Below are 19,458 nucleotides of genomic sequence, written 5' to 3'. Positions count from 1 at the left end.
ATTTCATATAGCAGTTGCGGGGATAGCTCAGTTGGGAGAGCGTCAGACTGAAGATCTGAAGGTCGCGTGTTCGATCCACGCTCACCGCATTTTTTCACCATCAGTTTTCACTTATCTTTGGGTCTGACATGGGCTTTTTTTAGTTATTATTTCGGTCCGACATTTTTTACGTGGGCTTTTTTATCTGATTAAATGTTTTCTCGAACGTGGGCTTTTTTATAGGGTCGGTGTGGGCCCCATCTCGGATTGTTTTTAAAAAATAATAATAATAATTCAGAGCAAAATAGTTTATGATTGATTGTATGAGTCGAAGGTTATGGGTTTTACTAGAAAATAGTTTTTTTTTTGGTTAAGTATTTATTTGTTCCGTTTATCTTAGAAATACGCATATTTACCATTTTCTTCCCTAAGAAATACACATATCCTCATATACGAAAATACAAATATTGAAAGAAAAAAATTGTAGTATATAAATGTTATACACATGTTTACTATATACTAATATAATCTAACACTTTTCCGTCTTATCCTCAACAAAGGTCTCAAACCATCATTTTTAAAGTCAACCAAGTTCATACTCCGCTTGTCTTTCTTTGTTTATGACTTTATGTTTAAGAGGGCAATTTTTATTTTTTTTAGATATTTGTTGAAAAAATTGATAGATCAATTGGTCATTAGAGAAATGTCTTAGGGTATTTACGGGAAACAATACTTTTATTTAAGGTAAAATATGAATATTGAAAGAATAGAAGCTGCACGTTTGCCATGTAATCTAGCAAGTGATGAAACAGTTAGTCATTGATAGCAAAATGTTTTGAAGTTTTTTTATATTTCCTTTATAAATAAATAACATTCCAAAATAATACATTAGAGAGCCATGTCCTGAAGTTATTTAAGAGGAATAATACAAATATATAAAGAAAAAGTTGTATTATATGCATGTTATACACGTGTTTATCATGCAATAAGGCAGTTTAACACTTCATTCGTCTTATTCTCAATAAAGATTTTTGACTATAGTTAAGAGTTTTTTTTTTTTCTTTAACAAAAAAAAGTTTTGTTGAAAACGTGAATAACTGATAAATCAATTGGTCAAGGGTGAAATGTCTTGGGGTTATGCATGATATACACATGTTTATCATGTAATAAGGTAATCTAACACTTGTCAGTCTTATTCTCGCTGAGACTTTTAAAACGCCATTTTACGAGTCTACTTGAGTTCAAATTTTATTTGTCATTTTTTTTTTCCGTTTTAAGGAGATAATTGTCATTTTCCTTAAAACGTTTGGTGAGAAAGCAAAATTATTATTATTATTATTATTTTAGAATGGAATCCATGTATGGGGTTATTTATGGAAACTAACATTTAAAAATTGGCATACATAATCAACTTAGATACGTTCCAGATTTTCTACTCTCAATTAGGATTCAAAAAATAAATGTCCATTGAAAAATTGGATTGTGAATCATTATTATTGCATCTGGGCAAAATATGGAATTGCCTAACTGGTCATTATCAAATAAGAAAGCTCATCAAAATCATATCTGGGCATTGCATCCACCCGTATAAACCAAGAAATCCATTATGAATTTATGAGCTTGCCATCTTTCTTCCATGCAAGCTTTGAACTTGGTCGTCCTTTTTAGTTACCATACAAAGCCTTAATTTTTATGCACAATTTGAAATGACACCGACAATTTTAGGATATTTGCAAAATGGTACAAAAAGTTTAAGTTAATTTTATTTATCCATTATATATGCTTTTTATTGGACATATACTCCTATTATACTTTTTTTTTTTTCTTGTTGACATGTTGATAAATTATCTTTGTAGAAAATAAGTTATTCAAGCAATTTGTATCCAAACATGCAAGATGGATAAACAAACTTGATAAATATACTATTTTGTCTTTTTTTTATCTCACGCAATTTTAAAATCATTTAAAGTAATTTGTAATTATTGATAAAAAGCATACACGTGTAAATTGTATTATATCGTACATGTGCAACCCGTGCCATGTGATGACGTAGAAGTATAACACTCTTTACACTAGACACGTTGTATGAAATATTGTCTATTTCTCATGTGATATAAGTAATAGCACGTGTTCATGAAAATGTAATGTATTGTATGATTCACATCAGATAATATTTTCTAACTCAAAGTCGGCGCCGCCTTGTTGACAAATTAAGAGTTAATGATTCGAACAAGACAAAATCATGTCTTTAATTTTGCACATTGATCGGAGTACAAATTTATTATCTTCACCAAAAGTATTTAAATACTAATTGCAAACACGATATTTTTTTTCTAAATTAAGTTACTTAACGTAGCGTTCATAAAATAAATAAATAAAATGTGAAATGGCAAAAAATATTCTCTTACCCTAACAATGTATATTTTCATGGTAATTTGACAATATAATAAAATCAACAAAGAATAAAGAAAAACCTATAAAATGTTCTTCACAAAATTTTACGATTATTACAAGAGGAACCCATGGTTCGTAAAATATATGTATCATGAGTCTCATGACCATAATGGCACAACCCTGTGCTTTGACGAAATTATATTTTAATCCCCAAAACCAAAAGTAAATCTCAAAACCTCACCATGTAATCGATCGGTCGTACTATCATTGACCGGCCAATGCCTGTCTGAACGTCAACTCAAAAGACCATAGTGCCCCTACTGAGTCACACGAAAATACCTTAAGGTCCCTAGTAAACCCTAATATTTCCATGCAAACCAGGATTAAAGCTATATAAAGCCCTCCAGTAAAAAGAAAAGTAAACAGCTAATTACGCTTAATCCTCTAGTGTTTGGGTGAGATTATCAGTGTCCTCTATTTCTCTCCCTCTCTCTACACCGCCTTTGTTTATTGTTTTTTCATTTCTCTCCCTCGCTCCAAGTTCGGGTTTTTGGGTTCAGGGCTTTCAGGCACACTTTCGAAACACTTGGACCCCCAGATCCATAAAACTCCGGTACCTTGTTCTCTTTCCTTAACATTCTGGTACGGTTAGCATATTTTTATTTCTTGCCTAACACACAGCACTTCACTAACTCCTAAACAAGAAATGGTGGGTGAATTCTAAAATTTCTGTATAAGGAACCCTTCAAATGGTTTGTGAATTCTCAGTCTGGAAGGACTATTATGCTCTTTTGACAAATGGGTGTTGTGTTTTTTTCACTATATATTGCTTTCTCTACGAGAATTCTCATGTGGGTCTTTTCGGTACTAGGCTTATGAGTGTGTTGTGTGCTGTTGCTTTGTGTGTTCAATGTGGGAAACATAAATTTTCAGCTGTTATAATTTATTTCTTACACGTATTTCTTTATTATTGTGTAAGAAATTTGAGAATTTAGCTGTTATGAATTGTGTGATTATACTGAATGCAAAATATCTATATAATGTTGGTAAGCAATATGAGAATTTAGGTGTTGTGAATTGTGTGATTATACCGAATGCAAAATGTTTATATATGCTGGTTCTTATAAAAAAATGACACCATTGATATAAATGAGGAGTTCTCTTGATTTTCTTGCTAGCATATACTGCCAAAAAAAAAGAGAACAAATTTTGAATTGTTTGAATGTTCTTGATTAATTGATTGTGATATTCTATGCATGCATATGTGCTTGTATGCATTTGTGTAACTCTATAGTTGTCTGCATAACTGTACCCGTACGTACGTACGTACATACAATGTATCTATGTATGCTTGTATCCATTTATACTTAATTCTCTTCCACCATTTATAGCAGTAGATTTCTTTTGCGTTAAATAATCCCATTATTTTCCATAATAACCACTTATAATAAGATGGGCGGGTAGTAGTAATTTATTTATTGTAAAATTATAGGGATGGGCCTAGTATTTAATTAATATTCTACATAAAGATTAATATGTTTAGTTCATGAGAATTAATATATTTCCATTTCAGTTAAACATAATAGCACCTAACTAAATGTAGTTGATCATTTGGCAAGACTTCTATTAATTTTTCAGATTCTTCATATTCTGCTCACGTAAATTTAGTTTATAGTGCATATGATATAATATATATATATATATATGTTTTATAAGAAGAGATAACCTATCTCCAGAAGTGAATGAAACAGACATAGCTCAAGTACTTAGAGAGAGTACCAGAAACTAATATTTTAAGGTGTATCAATCTCAAAAAATAAGTTAAAAACAGAACTGGAGATAAAATAACTAAATAAGTAGAGATTTCAAGACAAGAAAATGTTGTGAAATAGATGGGTTTAGAAAACTCTCTAATTAATGATAAAGAGCTGATCACTGTGTTTAATGTGTAGAAATCTCAGTTTGTTAGAGCATTTAATGTAGAATTTCTTAAATAAGCCAGTAAGAGTTCTTTCATAGTTCCTCATGTATCACCAGTGCTGATTCTATATCTCCCCTCCTTCCCCTTGCAGAATATGAGTAGCTTGGTCGAGAGACTTAGGGTTCGGTCTGACCGAAAGCCGATATACCATATCGATGAGTCAGATGATGATGCTGATTTCGTGGCTGGGAAACCTGGGACAGCTCAGGAAAAGTTTGAAAAGATTGTTAGGAGCGACACGGTTTGTTTACTCATTTTTTGAACTTTTTCCTTGTTTCTTCAACCTTTCCACTAATTGTGACTCTTTCTATGGGATCTTGTTCACTTTTTTCATCAGTCATCGTTTGTGCATGATGCTGAATAGCTAATTGCAACAAATAATTTGAATAAATATGAAGGCAGACTTAGGTTTTTGAGAAGAATATGTCAGCAGACTTCTACTGAAGATACATTTTACAAATGATGTAATGAAATATTTTCAGGAAAAAAGGGAACTTTTATAAAAAAAAGTGAACTGAGGTTCTTAGTCAGTAGTGGCTTGTCCAGTATTGGTCACTAGATTTGGAAGCTTTAGAAAATGGATAATCAACATATGGATAATGGCTTAGAGTTCTTGCAGCGTGGGACTTACGGGTTCATCTTGTATCATTTTTTTTGGTGAGAATCATGACCATTTGTGATACCAGAAGAAAAAGAAAAAAAAGATTCAGAAATTTTCTTTCATCCTAAATGAACTCTGTATTTTATGTCTGCTGTTAATTGAAATCTTTTTGTCTCCGTTACTGCTTAACTTGGACTGGGAAGACCAAATTATCATGTGTTCAATTTTAATTTATACAAAAAATTGCTGTCCTGGCCTGATGAATTTTGAACTTAAGATATTTGGAAAATGATGGAAGTCATATTTTAATTTGGAGATTTGAAAGGAAAATATTACTTTCTAATATGCTTATCATATTTTTTCAAGGAATTATTGTTTTTTATTTTGGGTGATTGGTGTCACTCTTTCAAAACTGTTGTATTGCTATGCTTCTTTTCTAATTAGAACTTCCATAAAAGTAACTTTGCTTATACTTTTTTTTTGGGGGGTTAATAGAAAGAAGATTCATGTCAAGCCTGTGGTGAAAGTGGGAATCTTCTGTCATGTGAAACATGTAGCTACGCATATCATTCTAAGTGTTTACTTCCACCATTGAGAGCTCCTCTCCCTGGAATCTGGAGATGCCCCGAATGCGTATGGTTCCTTGTTTAAACTCATTTTTGCTTCAATTAAACTAGTTACAGATCATATGCTTTGGTAACAGCTGAGGATTAAATTTTTCTTTGTTTGCAGGTCAGTCCTCTTAATGATATTGAAAAAATTTTGGACTGCGAAATGCGTCCCACAGTAGCTGAGGATAGTGATGCCTCAAAGCTAGGGTCAAAACAAATTTTTGTAAAACAGTATCTGGTGAAGTGGAAGGGGCTTTCCTATTTACACTGCACATGGTGATTTCTTTGTTAATGGTTTCGGCTTATTATGCCTATCCGTACTGGCTAAATCTGCTTGTTTGAACTCTTATACTCTCTTTAAGAAAAATGGCTTACAAAAAAATTATTTCACTGGAAACCTGTCCTAATGCTTTCTAGTTGTCCTTACTCCTTTTCTATTTTGGCTAATTTTCTTTCCCCTTTTGGTAGTAAGCTAGTTTTACTTAACTTTTTCCCGAATCTTTGTCAGTTTGAGAGTTTCCATTTACCCTACTCCATGTATTTTCCCTCAGGGTCCCAGAGAAAGAATTCTTGAAAGCGTTTAAGGGACATCCACGCTTAAAGACCAAAGTTAACAACTTCCACAAACAAACGGCTTCAAGTCATTCTGAGGATGATTTTGTAGCTATTCGACCTGAATGGACAACTGTTGATCGAATTCTTGCGTGCAGGTTTACCCATTTGAAACTTCTTTTGTCATTATTGACTACCATATAATTTGTATTTTGGTTTTGTTTTCTGAACCAAATGTCTGTAAGCTTCAGTTTTCTGAAATTTGAATTAATATGAGAAGGTTAAAGAGAACCTCAACGTGGAATGTGAAATATAACATCAATTACTGGTTAATGAGAAAACCTCAAGCTTCAGTTGTTGTTTCTCATTGAGTTTCAAATGAGTCTGCTACCGATTTTTTTTTTTGTTTTCCATTAATAACATCTATTGTTCTGCTTTTGAGCATGTTTTGGAATTTAAGTGGTAGATGCAATACTACTTGTTGGATGCCGCAGGGAAGAAGATGATGAAAAAGAGTATCTAGTAAAGTGGAAGGAACTTTCGTACGATGAGTGCTATTGGGAGTCGGAATCCGACATATCTGCATTTCAGCCGGAAATAGAGAGATTCAATAGAATTCAGTCTAGGTCTCACAGACTGTTGTCTAGTAAGCAGAAGAGCAGTCTTAGAGATGCTTTTGAATCAAAAAAGAAGCAGAAAGAGTTTCAACAGTATGAACACAGTCCTGAATTTCTTTCTGGAGGTACTAATCTGCTATGTATATTCTACAATCTGGTATGCTTGTCTCTTCCTGTGTAGCCTGAGTGATTTTTGGTGTAATTAAAGGCACACTGCACCCATATCAGCTTGAAGGGTTGAACTTCTTACGCTTCTCCTGGTCCAAACAAACTCATGTGATACTTGCAGACGAGATGGGACTTGGTCAGTCTTTATTTATCCTAGAAGTTTATTTCCTCTTGTTCCTGATGGTTGATTTTACCGACAGTTTGGGTTTTATTTGGTTGCAGGCAAAACTATACAAAGCATAGCTTTTTTAGCATCTCTCTTTGAAGAAAAAGTCTATCCACATCTAGTGGTGGCCCCACTTTCAACATTGCGGAATTGGGAAAGGGAATTTGCAACATGGGCACCTCACATGAATGTTGTATGTATACTAAATATCTATATTGTTTATAATCATTGGTCAATAAATGTGGTTCTGAATGGAAGTTCACTTGGTCCAGGTTATGTATGTTGGCTCTTCCCAAGCCCGTTCTGTCATACGGGAATATGAATTTTACTTTCCCAAAAATCACAAGAAGATTAAGAAAAAGAAATCTGGTCAAATTGTTAGTGAAAACAAGCAAGATAGGATCAAATTTGATGTCCTTCTGACATCGTATGAGATGATCAACTTGGACTCAACATCACTGAAACCGATAAAGTGGGAGTGTATGGTAACATTCTGTGGCTTAATCTGTACATTGTTAGTCCTGAATATTTGATTTCTGCCTAATGCTGACCTCCATATGTAGATTGTTGATGAAGGCCATCGTCTGAAAAATAAGGATTCAAAATTATTTTCGTCATTACAGCAGTATTGGAGTAATCATCGTGTGCTTCTGACTGGAACTCCTCTTCAGGTTTGTTATGAGTTTGCCTAGTGCTATGCATTTTTTTTTGCTTATGTTGAAAAATTGACCAATTTTGGTTGGGTTTTGCACAGTTTTTGTTTGTGTAAAGAAGGTCTCATTCCTTTGTCAGTTTTATACCGTTCTTGTTCATTAGGGTTCTCTGGGTATCACAAATAATGGCCAGATTGTGTGTGTGTGTGCACGCGTGTGTGTTTTAAAGATTTTGCTAACATACATACACTGGATGCATACACTGAGGTTATCTATTTCAAACTTTGGGTCACTTGTGTGCTACAATTTCAGAACAATCTGGACGAGCTCTTTATGCTTATGCACTTCCTTGATGCTGGGAAGGTTAGTATAACATCAACTTTAAGGAATTGAATATAGCTATTTGGAAATTAAATTTTCTTATTATTTGATGTGAATACTTGCAGTTTGGAAGTCTAGATGAGTTTCAGGAAGAGTTTAAGGATATTAATCAAGAAGAGCAGATTTCAAGGCTTCACAAAATGTTGGCTCCCCATCTTCTTAGAAGTATAAATCTTAAAACTCTTTCAAGCAATAGAATTGTACTTGAATTAATTTTTATATTACTAATACAATTTGGATATCTGATTTCTTAATAGGTTTATTACTTAAAGTTATACATTATGCTTGCTTAGCTATTTGAATTAATTTTTTGTTTTCTGCAGATGTCCAGACTAATTTTCAAATTTTTGGCATGCCAATTTTTTATGTTATTATTATTATTTTTTTCTGTGACTTGAATTTTGGAACTCTTTTTTTATGTGGTTGAGAAAATAAAAAATTGCACTGTGTGTGAATTTTGGGCCCATTTTAGAGAGGTAGATTTTGAGGCTTTTTTATTTTTTAAACTGAACCAATTCATACTCCCAACTGATTTGAATCATCACAGCTGACAATAAGTATGGTCTTCTTTAAGTTATTAGTTCTGAATTTTGAAGTTCTAGAAAGGTATTGATTACTATCATTTCTTCTGTTTTAGGTTTGAAAGGTTTTATCACTGATGCTAATAAGTTTTCTTACCTGTTGAACTCTTGGCTACCTTATTTCCTGTTTTGGTTGCTTGTTTTGTTCCTGTTTCTTTCGTCCAGAGGTTTAAAATTCAATGAATATGGTGGTTACTTTGGGTCATTACTCTGTTCAAGTTTAATTACTCTATGTTCTACTTTTCATGTCAATTGTTTTGCTTTTCCAGTCAAATAGGGGATTATTTTTAATTTATATATTGACCGTTCTAAATAAAAAAATTTGATGAAAATGTGTGCAAGTGATAATGGTATTGCAGGAGTGAAAAAAGATGTCATGAAGGAACTACCTCCTAAAAAGGAACTTATGTTACGGGTTGACTTAAGTAGCAAGCAGAAAGAATATTACAAAGCAATTCTGACTCGTAACTATCAGATACTAACTCGCCGTGGTGGTGCACAGGTAAGTTTGCATGCTTCAGTGACATTAAACTTTTTTTCTTTCCGTTTTAGCCTAACAAAATATTGTGGTTGAATACCAGATATCTCTTATCAATGTGGTCATGGAATTACGCAAGCTTTGTTGTCATCCTTATATGTTGGAGGGGGTGGAACCTGATATAGAAGATGCAAATGAAGCTTACAAGTAATTTTATGTCTTTCTTAATCTTCGATATCATCATTTATGCTATCTATCAGAAACACTGGTCTCTTCTGCATCGAGTTAGTGATTTATTATGATGATTTAATTTCAAAAAGCTGTGATAGAGTTTTTTAGTCTTATTCTCGTGTTGAAAGGAGTCTCTCGATTATTTTGATTTATAGAATATTACTCTTTGAAATAAGCATTAGGCATTGTGAGTTCTGCATTGAGTTCCTGAGGTACCTGGTTCCATTTTTCTTTTACTATTTGACAGACAGCTAGTGGAGTCTTCTGGGAAATTGCAATTATTGGACAAGATGATGGTGAAGCTCAAGGACCAAGGGCATAGAGTTCTCATATATTCACAATTTCAGCATATGTTGGATTTGCTAGAAGACTATTGTACTTACAAAGTATAGATGCATTTTGATGTTCGTGTACATTCTTCTATAATAGCTTCTACTTTTCAGAATGAAATAATTGATATTTTAAATGTCGTTTTTATGTCAGAAATGGCAGTATGAACGGATAGATGGAAAAGTTGGTGGAGCTGAGAGACAGATAAGAATAGATCGATTTAATGCCAAAAATTCTTCCAGATTTTGTTTTCTGCTTTCTACTAGAGCTGGGGGATTGGGGATAAACCTTGCGACTGCTGACACAGTGATCATATATGATAGGTGAAATATTTACACTCTACTGCTTAGATTTGTTCTTAATTTACCTTTGTGAAATCATTAAAAGAGGTAGTCATGGAACTGGGAAATCATACAAAAAAAAAAAAGAAAGAAGATATAAAGGTAGTATTATGGAACTGTGTTTACGGAATAGATTTTTGGTCTGCAGTGATTGGAATCCTCATGCCGATCTACAAGCTATGGCTAGAGCTCATCGACTTGGGCAAACTAACAAGGTCAAAAACAATTCTTCAATAATATGAAATTGTTAAAGGTTGCAGTCTCTTAAAGTGCACAATGGTTTTGGGGTTGCAGGTAATGATTTATAGACTAGTAACCAGAGGAAGCATTGAAGAAAGGATGATGGAAATGACTAAGAAGAAAATGGTCTTAGAGCATTTGGTTGTTGGAAGGTTGAAGGCTCAAAACATCAACCAGGTATGCAAATATCTTTGAAAGATTGGGTTTTTGCTAGGCTAGGGGCAGACTAAAATATTTGTTATTATTAATTTATGTATTTTGCTGTATTTTGGAGGGGGGGAAGAAAATGTGTAGAATCATTTGGTAATTAAAAAGCTTTTGGAAGGCAAACTGATTAGGTTTGAATTGAAAAACAAGAATTAAATTCCAATTTGCGATATATGTTATTTTGGTCAATAATTTGTAGATATACGCTTAATTCGAAGTTTTGAAGCTAAAAACCATCAAGTATATTTGATGGTGAACAACTTTTATTTTGAAAGAGGAAAAAAAGTTAAGATCCGTTATTACTGCATCACAGCAATTTTTTCTCTCTTGGGGGTGAGGCAGTGAGGGGGAAAGAGGTTGAAGTAAAAGTTGCTAACAGAGTGAAATGTTTTTATTAACGATGGATGATATACATTGACTAAATTGGAAGGGAAATGTTATGGGATGACCGCATTTTCTAGGCATACTTTTGCAATTATGAATGCTGGGTAAGCAATATGGAAGACATGCTTTGTGGTTCAGAATGTTGGGAGTTTAGAAGCATTACATATGAAATGGTTCTGAGTGTCATACATGAAAGGATAGAACTATTACCAGATAGGGTCAATACGATGCATTTTCCTCTCATAACAAAAAAAAAGGGGGCCATACTTATTTGAAAGGAAAAAGAGAAGCATATTTTGTTGCATTTGGTCTGCCTGATTAACTTTTTGATATTTGTTAGTTTACCTAAGGTGTATTAGTTTTGCTTTTAAAGTTTCTTCTTAGCAGTTACTTTTCATAGAAGTTTAATGTAAGTGCACTTAGAGGGGCAAAGACATCATGTTCCCCTGAAAATGTGATCAAAGTTTGACTTTAACTGTATTTTAGGAAGAGCTAGATGACATCATAAGGTATGGATCGAAGGAATTATTTGCTGGCGAAAATGATGAAGCAGGAAAATCCCGTCAAATTCATTACGACGATGCTGCCATAGATAGGTAATTGTTATAGCAAGCTCTGTTTCACTTGATTGACAGCATTCAACTATGTGGGTTCAAAATTTTTATTTCTTTTTTGATAGATTACTTGATCGTGACCAAGCTGGGGATGATGACACTATGTTGGACGAGGAAGATGAAAATGGATTTTTGAAGGCCTTCAAGGTGAGATTTTATTGTATTAATATAAAAGGTCTTTAAGGTTATATTTTATATGCATATTATGCTGGTGGTGAATTTCATAAGGGTTACTTGCCTGAACAGCATACTTGATATGTTGTTTGGTTGTTATAACATAATTTCATTGATGCCCTGGGCCTTTTCTCATTGCCAAGAAGTGGGGTCGGAGCTCATAGGCATCGGGTTTGACATGGTAGTCTATTAGGTACCATTTGTTTTACTTTTGATGTAGTGTTGACTTGTTCTAGATGAGCTTGGACTAGTGTATGGTAGCAGACTATTACTTTTCGTGGCAGTATAAAGATATATACATTAGCTATATCTTATTATTTAGGGGTGAATTACACATTTTCTAGCACACACACACTGGTTGACTTCGGTTCTTTATGGGTAAATTTTAGAGTATTTGCATTTAGATTGATTTTTATAAGGCAAAATGTATGTTCAATTTTTGTAATGGTTCTAATTTTGATCGTCCCTCAGTGACGTATGGATGTTCACATGATGACTTTACACAAATATTTGGGGATTGCCAATTGGTTATAGATGATTGGATTTAACCTTGATGGCAATTGGAACCAATAGGGATTGAGCAATGTTTATTTTGTAACAGTCCCCCCCCCCCCCGTTCTTTATCTTCTTTGTTCGTTGCATCTCATGAATTCCCTTCCTTGTAGACCTAGATTTGCAATAAATTATTAAATCTTATTAGTTAAATGCTTACCAAAGAATGAAGATATAGAAAATCTAAGGAATTAAAATTCAAATCTATCATATTTTGAGAATTTAAGACCTCAAGCATTCTTTATAAATATTTGAAAGTAAGGGACAAAGGAAAATTGAGAGTCATACCCTGTTTTCCTCTTTCTCCTTTTCAAATCAGACCTCTGTTAGAAAAGGGTTGCAGGTGTGCTCAAATTAAATTATATTGATCAGAATGGTTTTTCTTTTCGAGTGGTGATTCTCTTTGTTGAGATGTACCCGGTACCTGCAGTATTATTTAATGCTTTCCCTCTCCTGAAATTTAATTTTCCATTTACTTACAGGAAAGAGTTTTTCGTCTGTGTAATTAACGGAGTTATAAGTTTCTGTCTGTATAAATTGTAAGCTTAGTTTGGTATTATCTTTCCAGTTTCCATCATGTTTAGTCATGCAGGGTTGCAATTTCTGATTCTAAAAATCCCTTGGTTTGAAATGGGGCAACAGTACCATGAACCTGACTCGTAGACACTAGGCAGTCATGCCATATGATCTCTTACCGTCTTATCTCATGCCTCTGTTTCCTGATTTATGGGGTTATTTTTTTCACTACATTAAACTAGCATCATGTGTTATAGGTAGCAAATTTTGAATATATTGATGAAGCAGAGGCTGCAATAGAGGAGGCGCCACAGGCACAAAATGCTGCCATGGACAGTAGACCTGCTGCAAACAGTTCGGAAAGAACAAGTTACTGGGAAGATTTATTAAGAGACAAATATGAAGTGCATAAAGTTGAAGAATTTAATGCTTTGGGCAAAGGAAAGAGAAGCCGTAAGCAGGTATTGCATTACACTTGCTCTGTTATAATTATAAAGCATTTTGGCACCTTATATATATTATGTTTTTGTTTTGAATGCAATGGTGTATGATTGTGTGTGCTTGCATCATGAGGCTCTGTTCTTTGAAGATCTTAACTGATCTATGGATGATAATATTCTTATATGTGTTATTTTTTCTAAAGAAAAATAATACAAATTCTTCATTTGATCTGTGCTCTAAGTTTTAAACATGCTATTACATATCTATGGCAAAATAATGCTATTAGACATCTAACTCCTTTTATTGAGAAATAAGATAGTGTAAAGATCTTATTCTATATGGAAGTGCTGTGGGATCAACTTGAGTTTTTGAATTTGTTTAGATGGTATCTGTTGAAGATGATGACCTTGCTGGTTTGGAAGATGTAAGTTCTGACGGTGAGGATGATAACTATGAAGCTGATATGACGGATGGTGAAACAGCATCATCTGGACCTCTTTCTGGAAGGAAGCCTACTAGAAAGAAAAATCGTGGTATATTTTCAATTTCATGGTATTGTATCAATAAGTTGATGATAACTAGGTGACATCTCTTGCTGATCATATTTTTACTTTGAAATGATATATTTTGCAGTGGACGGTGCAGAGCCTCCTCCGCTGATGGAAGGAGAAGGAAGATCATTCAAAGTTTTGGGCTTCAATCAAAATCAGAGGGCTGCGTTTGTACAAATTTTGATGAGGTCTTTTCTTAAAATTTTATTTTTATTGCCAGTAATTATATGTTGTTACATTTATCCCATAACCCCTCTCTCTCTCTCTCTCTCTCTCTCTCCCCCTCTCTCTCTCCATGCCCATGTTTGTGAGAGTGGGTATGTCTACATTTCAATTTGTCTTGTGTATAATTTTGTTTTGACAACAATGTCTGGAATTTTGCAGGTTTGGGGTTGGGAAATATGACTGGAAGGAGTTTACATCACGCATGAAGCAGAAGACTTATGATGAAATAAACGAGTAATGTCTCTATATTTGCATTCATTTTGAGTTTATTTATTAAAAAAGGTTACTGAAATTTAATAGTGATATTGTCTTTGTCTTCTTTCCAGAATCAGTACACATGTTCTTCAGGATTGTTAGAATATTTACGTGCTACTTTCAGATATCCATTGACCCAATTGAAATTAGTGTTCTTGTTTTGTAAGCTTGTCAATAACTGTCTGATGTATTATGTGTATGCCAGGGGTGTCAATGTGATGCACCTTTTCTTTATTATTTCTCTTAATTAGGGCATTTGTGCTCGATTTGAAATGTTTAATCACATTAATTGAATACGGTGGGACACATGGATAAATACTAGACAGATTGGATGTGTTTTCCATATTTTGTAGCTTTAATCATATATCTATTTCAACACTAGCAATGATCTTTGGAAATTTTATGCTATTCAAATCATAGAAGTTAATAGCAAAGGCTGTATTCTTAATCATTATGTATGGTGTCAGGTAATGGTGCAAATGGATATCTCTTGATAGATTTTCTTTTCCTTTGGTATTCTTAGCATCTGAGTGCTATCGGTTTTGTCTTTCTATGCTTTGTTTTAACATTGCCAACATGTACCTCAGGTCTCATATTCATCTCAATTTAACACAACAAACAGGTCATTATGTGCAGCTATGTGCTACAAGTAATCATAATTCATAAATTAATAGTTAATATAATCAGAAACTCAGCAACTGTAAAATATTATATTAGAAACATGTTGCAACGTAATATATACATTCATGCATATACATACCCATGAACACAAAACAAATTATAGGTGCACGTAATTATCTTATAAAATGTTTGATTTTTTATTTTTTAAAGTGTGGCTACATAGTGTTTTGACATATGTTCTATCTTTTTTATTCAGTTATGCTAGACTATTCTTGCAACACATTACTGAAGAGATAACTGACTCCCCAACGTTTTCAGGTGATGGTCCATAGCACTACTGTGATTCAATCTGTCCTTTATGTTCTATGTTCTCATTTTCTACTCTTAGTATGATACTGTTGCTGATACTTGTTATTGACAAAGATCTTACTGTTGCTGATCTTCCTTGTAGATGGTGTTCCTAAAGAAGGACTCAGAATACCAGATGTGCTTGTTAGGATTGCAGTTCTGCTTCTGATTCAGGAGAAAGTAAGTTTGTAATCACAAGTTCTATTCATGTTAATTGTTATACAAAAGGTATTTTAGATATATTCTATCTTTATTTTTTTTATTATGTCTTTTATCTTACAGTTAAACTCTGTATACATACAATATTAAAATTCATCAGTATGAGTATACTAGGAAATTTGACATGTTGTATTATTAGACTGTCAATTAAGATCACTGATAAAGCAGTAGGGTCTAATCGATATGGACAGTCTTTTCACATGCTAAATTGTCTGGGAACATAACATGCTAAATTGTTGACAGGAAATCATCACTTTGTTAATTATTACTCGCAAGCTTTTATATTTTTTAAATAATATTATAGAAAAATGTGGAAGAGTTGTGAAAAGCCACATGGACACACACTATATTTAGGAAAGCCTACATGCAGATTTGAGATAAATGGATGAAGTGAACATATGCAATTGAAATTTGAGTGATTCCAAAAAAATCTATCTAGTTAAAAAAGAAGAATGCTATGTATGCTATACCTCACATTGGACTAAAAAAAAAAGAGTTGTGTATTTTATAAATAAAATGTACTTTCCACCAGTGAAGTTCAGCTTTCACTTCCCTAAACCTCTCAAGGTAAACTTCATCGTTTCATCTAATTTGATTTGTTTATTTATTTTTTATGTTTTTATTTTTGCGGAATGATAGGTGAAGTTTGGATCAAAAAATCCTGGTGCTCCACTTTATGCAGAAGACATCCTGTTGCGCTACCCTGGATTGAAGGGTGGAAGATTTTGGAAGGAGGAACATGATTTAACATTACTGCGTGCCGTACTAAAGTATTAATTTGTTGCATGATATTTACAATTATTGTTTGCTTTTATATACTTTGCATATCATCTTCTGTTAATAATTGTTCTTTGCTTGTCTGCATGATGCAAAACATTACATATCATAGCTTCATCTGTCAATATTAGCAATTTGACTAGGTTCACACTCACACACATGCATACATACACAGATTATCTGTGTGAATGAGTGCAGTAGCAGTGCAGTTGTTAGTAACCAATTAAAGTGTGCTTGCAATAATTCAGGGTGATACATCTTAACAGAAGCAGACAGTATTTATATATAAATCTGACCTGGAATGTGTTTCTCTTGAAAATATCAAAATTGGGTTGTTGTTCCTTGGGGTTTAACCTAGTGCTGCATCTAGCTCTAGAAGTTGAAGGGCCGACATTGTCATTTATGCTGAGAATGAGTTGACTAATTTGGCTCAAATTTAACGGTTGTAGATTGGATTGAGTTGGGCAGTCCACACTGCGGAAAAAATCTTGCACAATGTTTCTATATCCTAGTTTTAACCAATCTGCTTGCAGCAGGATGTTACCTATAAAGTGGCTTATGCCACTCTTATTATTTATTGTTCATGGGACATTGTTCCAGAGATTTTCAGTGTAATTGTACATGCAGAGTGATCCTTGCGTGTTGATTCTCCACTTACTGCTTGCTTATGTGGATCTTAAGGCATGGATATGGAAGATGGCAAGCTATTGTTGATGATAAGGACCTGAGGATTCAAGAAGTTATCTGTCAAGAGTTGAATCTTCCCTTTATAAATCTACCTGTTCCTGGACAAGCTAATACACAAGCACAAAATGGTGCAAATCCAGCTAATGCAGAAGCACCTGGCAACCATGCTAGTGGAAATGGTACTGGAATTGATGTAGGAGCTAATGTTGCACAGGGAACCACTGATGCTGCAAACCAGCCACAGTCATATCAAGACTCTTCTACGATGTATCATTTTAGAGATATGCAGAGAAGACAGGTAGAATTTATCAAGAAAAGAGTGCTTCTCTTGGAGAAAGGGAACAATGCACAGTGCCAGAAAGAATACTATGTAAGTTATGATATCTCATGGTACCTGCATGTTGGGCTAATTGTGTGTTTTTCTGGTGGAGCATATAGGAAAATAGCCTAAACCATTATTTCCTATTAAATGGTGATAATTCTTTCTGGAAAATAGCCTTCTTGCAATAGTTCCTACGGCTATGTTCTCATAAAACAGTCCAAAGAGAATATTATGAACTATGATGTATAACTTCTATTCAGAAATAGGGGATAAAGAAGGGAATTGTTGGTATTGAGTTATTGACCAATTAAACATAGTAGGGCAAGCTGGACTGTCTTATAGTAGGGCAATGCATAGTATTGCCAGTTATGTTTCTGCATACTCCTTTCTCTTGATTATAGGAGAATCCATCAGTTGGAAGTGGTTGAATACTTTCTCATAGAAAGGTTGGTAGAAAAACAATTTTCTTTTGCTAGTAGGTTTACTCAAATTTGGAAGTTCCCTGGTTTTAAATGCCTTACGGTCTTATTATCCCTGATCATTTGGAGACTGGGCTTTAGAAGTGTAGTTGTCATTGACGAAAATAGACATGGTCCTACATTGAAAAATTTAATGCAATGCGATCTGAAATGCATGGTTAGTTACTCATGATGGGATGATGCTTGATTTGATTTTGACTCGTTAATTTCTGGTCCCTTTAATTATGTTCCTAGGGTGAGATGAATTCAAATGAGGTTCCAAGTGAAGATCCTGAGAATGAACCCCAGGTTACAAGAATGCCAAGCCCTCATCCTTTGGAGACTGATGGACAAATGGTTGATCAGTTGCCTAGAATAGTAAACATTGGTAAGTCTGCTGTTTCTTGAAGCCCATTATGGTAGAGTAATAACGATTATCTACTTTTTCTGCCTTTTTCTGCCTTCCTTGATTACGATGATGACTAATATTCATGAATTGCAGATTCTGAAGAAATTTCTGCTGCAGCTTGTGACTATGATCCAGATCGATTGAAATTGCCTCACCTTTATAATGAGGTAAATTTTTTTCATTAGTGGACATCTTATCAGTGGAATTTGAGCATAATTTTGACTTGTTTATGGGTATTACATTATTTTCTGAAATTTAATGTTCTCATTCTTTTCCTAATGTAGCTGTAAAAATTTAATAATGGATTAGTTTCTGGCCTTTTTCTTTTCCCTATTCTGTTGGTAGATGTGCAAGCTTGTGGAAGAAAATGCCCATGAACCAGTTCAGACCTCATTAGAAGCCATTTTTGTAGACATAAGAAGGATTCTCTCTCCTGTGCAACAAAATCCTCCTACTTCGGTACAGCTAATGTCAAATCCAGATAAACAATCACAAGCAGAGTCAAAGAGCAGTGTTGCAGTCCCCAAATCACCATCTGCTCAAGATGACAAAAAGCATGCTGCTGTGGCGGAAGTTGAGATGCAAGATTTGGCAACACAACCCAAACCTCAAAGTATGGAGTTAGACACTGACCCAGTAGATGGAATTCCAGCTCCTGCCAGTTCGTGTTCACCCCAGATGAGTCCTACTAGTTTGCCCAAAAACGCTGGAAATGATGTGGGAAAGGAAGAAGTGAAGAATGATGATTCTGCAGGAGAGGGAATCACAGAAAAATCTGAGCAGGGGGTCATAGTATTAGATGACTAATCGAAGTCATGTTACTAGGCTTACTTTATACCCTTTTCTGTTAATCATCTTCTCGATCATAAGTGTTTACCTAAGGAATAATTAAAGAACACCTTGAAATTTTTATCAAATAATAAAGCAGCATTTTACCCTCAATTCATGTGGAATGTTTTTTGTTTGGGTACTAAATTCGTTCGGAATTTGCTTGATTGGGCTGGATCACAATCCCAAGGTTGGGCCTGACATAGTCGGCCTAGCCCACACCAACCCAACCTTGGGCGTTTTAGTTCTCTTGAGGCCTGCCCGGCCCAACTGTCTGGTGTCCACTTCTTTCGAAATCAAAGCTGTAGTTTCAATGACGAATTCTATTGATTGGTATTTAATATGACTCAAATATACCAAAAAGCCCATTCATATATCCAAGGGTTTTTGTTTTTTTTGTTTTTTAATATAAACTACATAATTAGGAGGGTAGCTTTCTGGCTTCAAAATTTCAACTCTCTTGTCGTTGTCTAAACTGAAAGTCTGGAACCCAAAATCTTAACTCAGTATTATTAAAGATGGCTTTAACCATTATAGATTCTTTCTTCTTCAGTATGATTATTTAT

General features: G+C 34.1%; 1 protein-coding gene and 1 non-coding gene across 3 annotated transcripts; both read left to right on the top strand.

Moving 5' to 3' along the window:
- The first annotated feature begins 16 nt into the window (after positions 1–16).
- On the top strand, positions 17–89 carry TRNAF-GAA (transfer RNA phenylalanine (anticodon GAA)). Its single transcript has one exon. It is a non-coding gene; the product is annotated as a tRNA-Phe (tRNA).
- A 2,770-nt stretch (positions 90–2,859) lies between these two features.
- LOC147278350 (CHD3-type chromatin-remodeling factor PICKLE-like) lies at positions 2,860–19,006 on the top strand. 2 transcript variants are annotated; one of them, XM_086250103.1, is made up of 31 exons: positions 2,860–2,986; positions 4,446–4,595; positions 5,451–5,588; positions 5,688–5,842; positions 6,118–6,276; positions 6,613–6,860; positions 6,944–7,039; positions 7,126–7,262; positions 7,342–7,554; positions 7,633–7,740; positions 8,035–8,085; positions 8,169–8,268; positions 9,044–9,186; positions 9,266–9,369; positions 9,641–9,779; positions 9,877–10,046; positions 10,213–10,279; positions 10,359–10,481; positions 11,382–11,491; positions 11,575–11,656; positions 13,009–13,212; positions 13,575–13,725; positions 13,826–13,931; positions 14,128–14,202; positions 15,101–15,162; positions 15,296–15,372; positions 16,051–16,181; positions 16,870–17,245; positions 17,911–18,043; positions 18,158–18,231; positions 18,410–19,006. In XM_086250103.1, exons 2-31 carry the CDS (start codon positions 4,449–4,451, stop codon positions 18,869–18,871), a joined length of 4,341 nt encoding a protein of 1,446 aa, XP_086106229.1. In that variant the 5' UTR covers positions 2,860–2,986; positions 4,446–4,448; the 3' UTR covers positions 18,872–19,006. The 2 variants fall into 2 exon arrangements, with proteins under 2 accessions (XP_086106229.1, XP_086106230.1); XM_086250104.1 differs by having other exon boundaries at positions 2,870–3,015.
- Positions 19,007–19,458: the final 452 nt, after the last annotated feature.

This window comes from Dryas octopetala, chromosome 7, assembly GCF_963921425.1.
Source record: "Dryas octopetala chromosome 7, drDryOcto1.1, whole genome shotgun sequence".
NCBI lineage: Eukaryota > Viridiplantae > Streptophyta > Magnoliopsida > Rosales > Rosaceae > Dryas > Dryas octopetala.
Note: the sequence above shows the minus strand (reverse complement) of the source record. Positions and strands in the feature narration are given on the sequence as shown.

What these genes read in the sequence shown, in the direction of transcription:
- LOC147278350 (XM_086250103.1), top strand. Translation starts at nt 4,449, where the DNA reads ATGAGTAGCTTGGTCGAGAGACTTAGGGTTCGGTCTGACCGAAAGCCG. An exon ending in GATGCAAATGAAGCTTACAA is followed by an intron (nt 9,370 to 9,640) that starts GTAATTTTATGT and finishes ACTATTTGACAG; the next exon opens with ACAGCTAGTGGAGTCTTCTG. An exon ending in GCCTAGAATAGTAAACATTG is followed by an intron (nt 18,044 to 18,157) that starts GTAAGTCTGCTG and finishes CATGAATTGCAG; the next exon opens with ATTCTGAAGAAATTTCTGCT.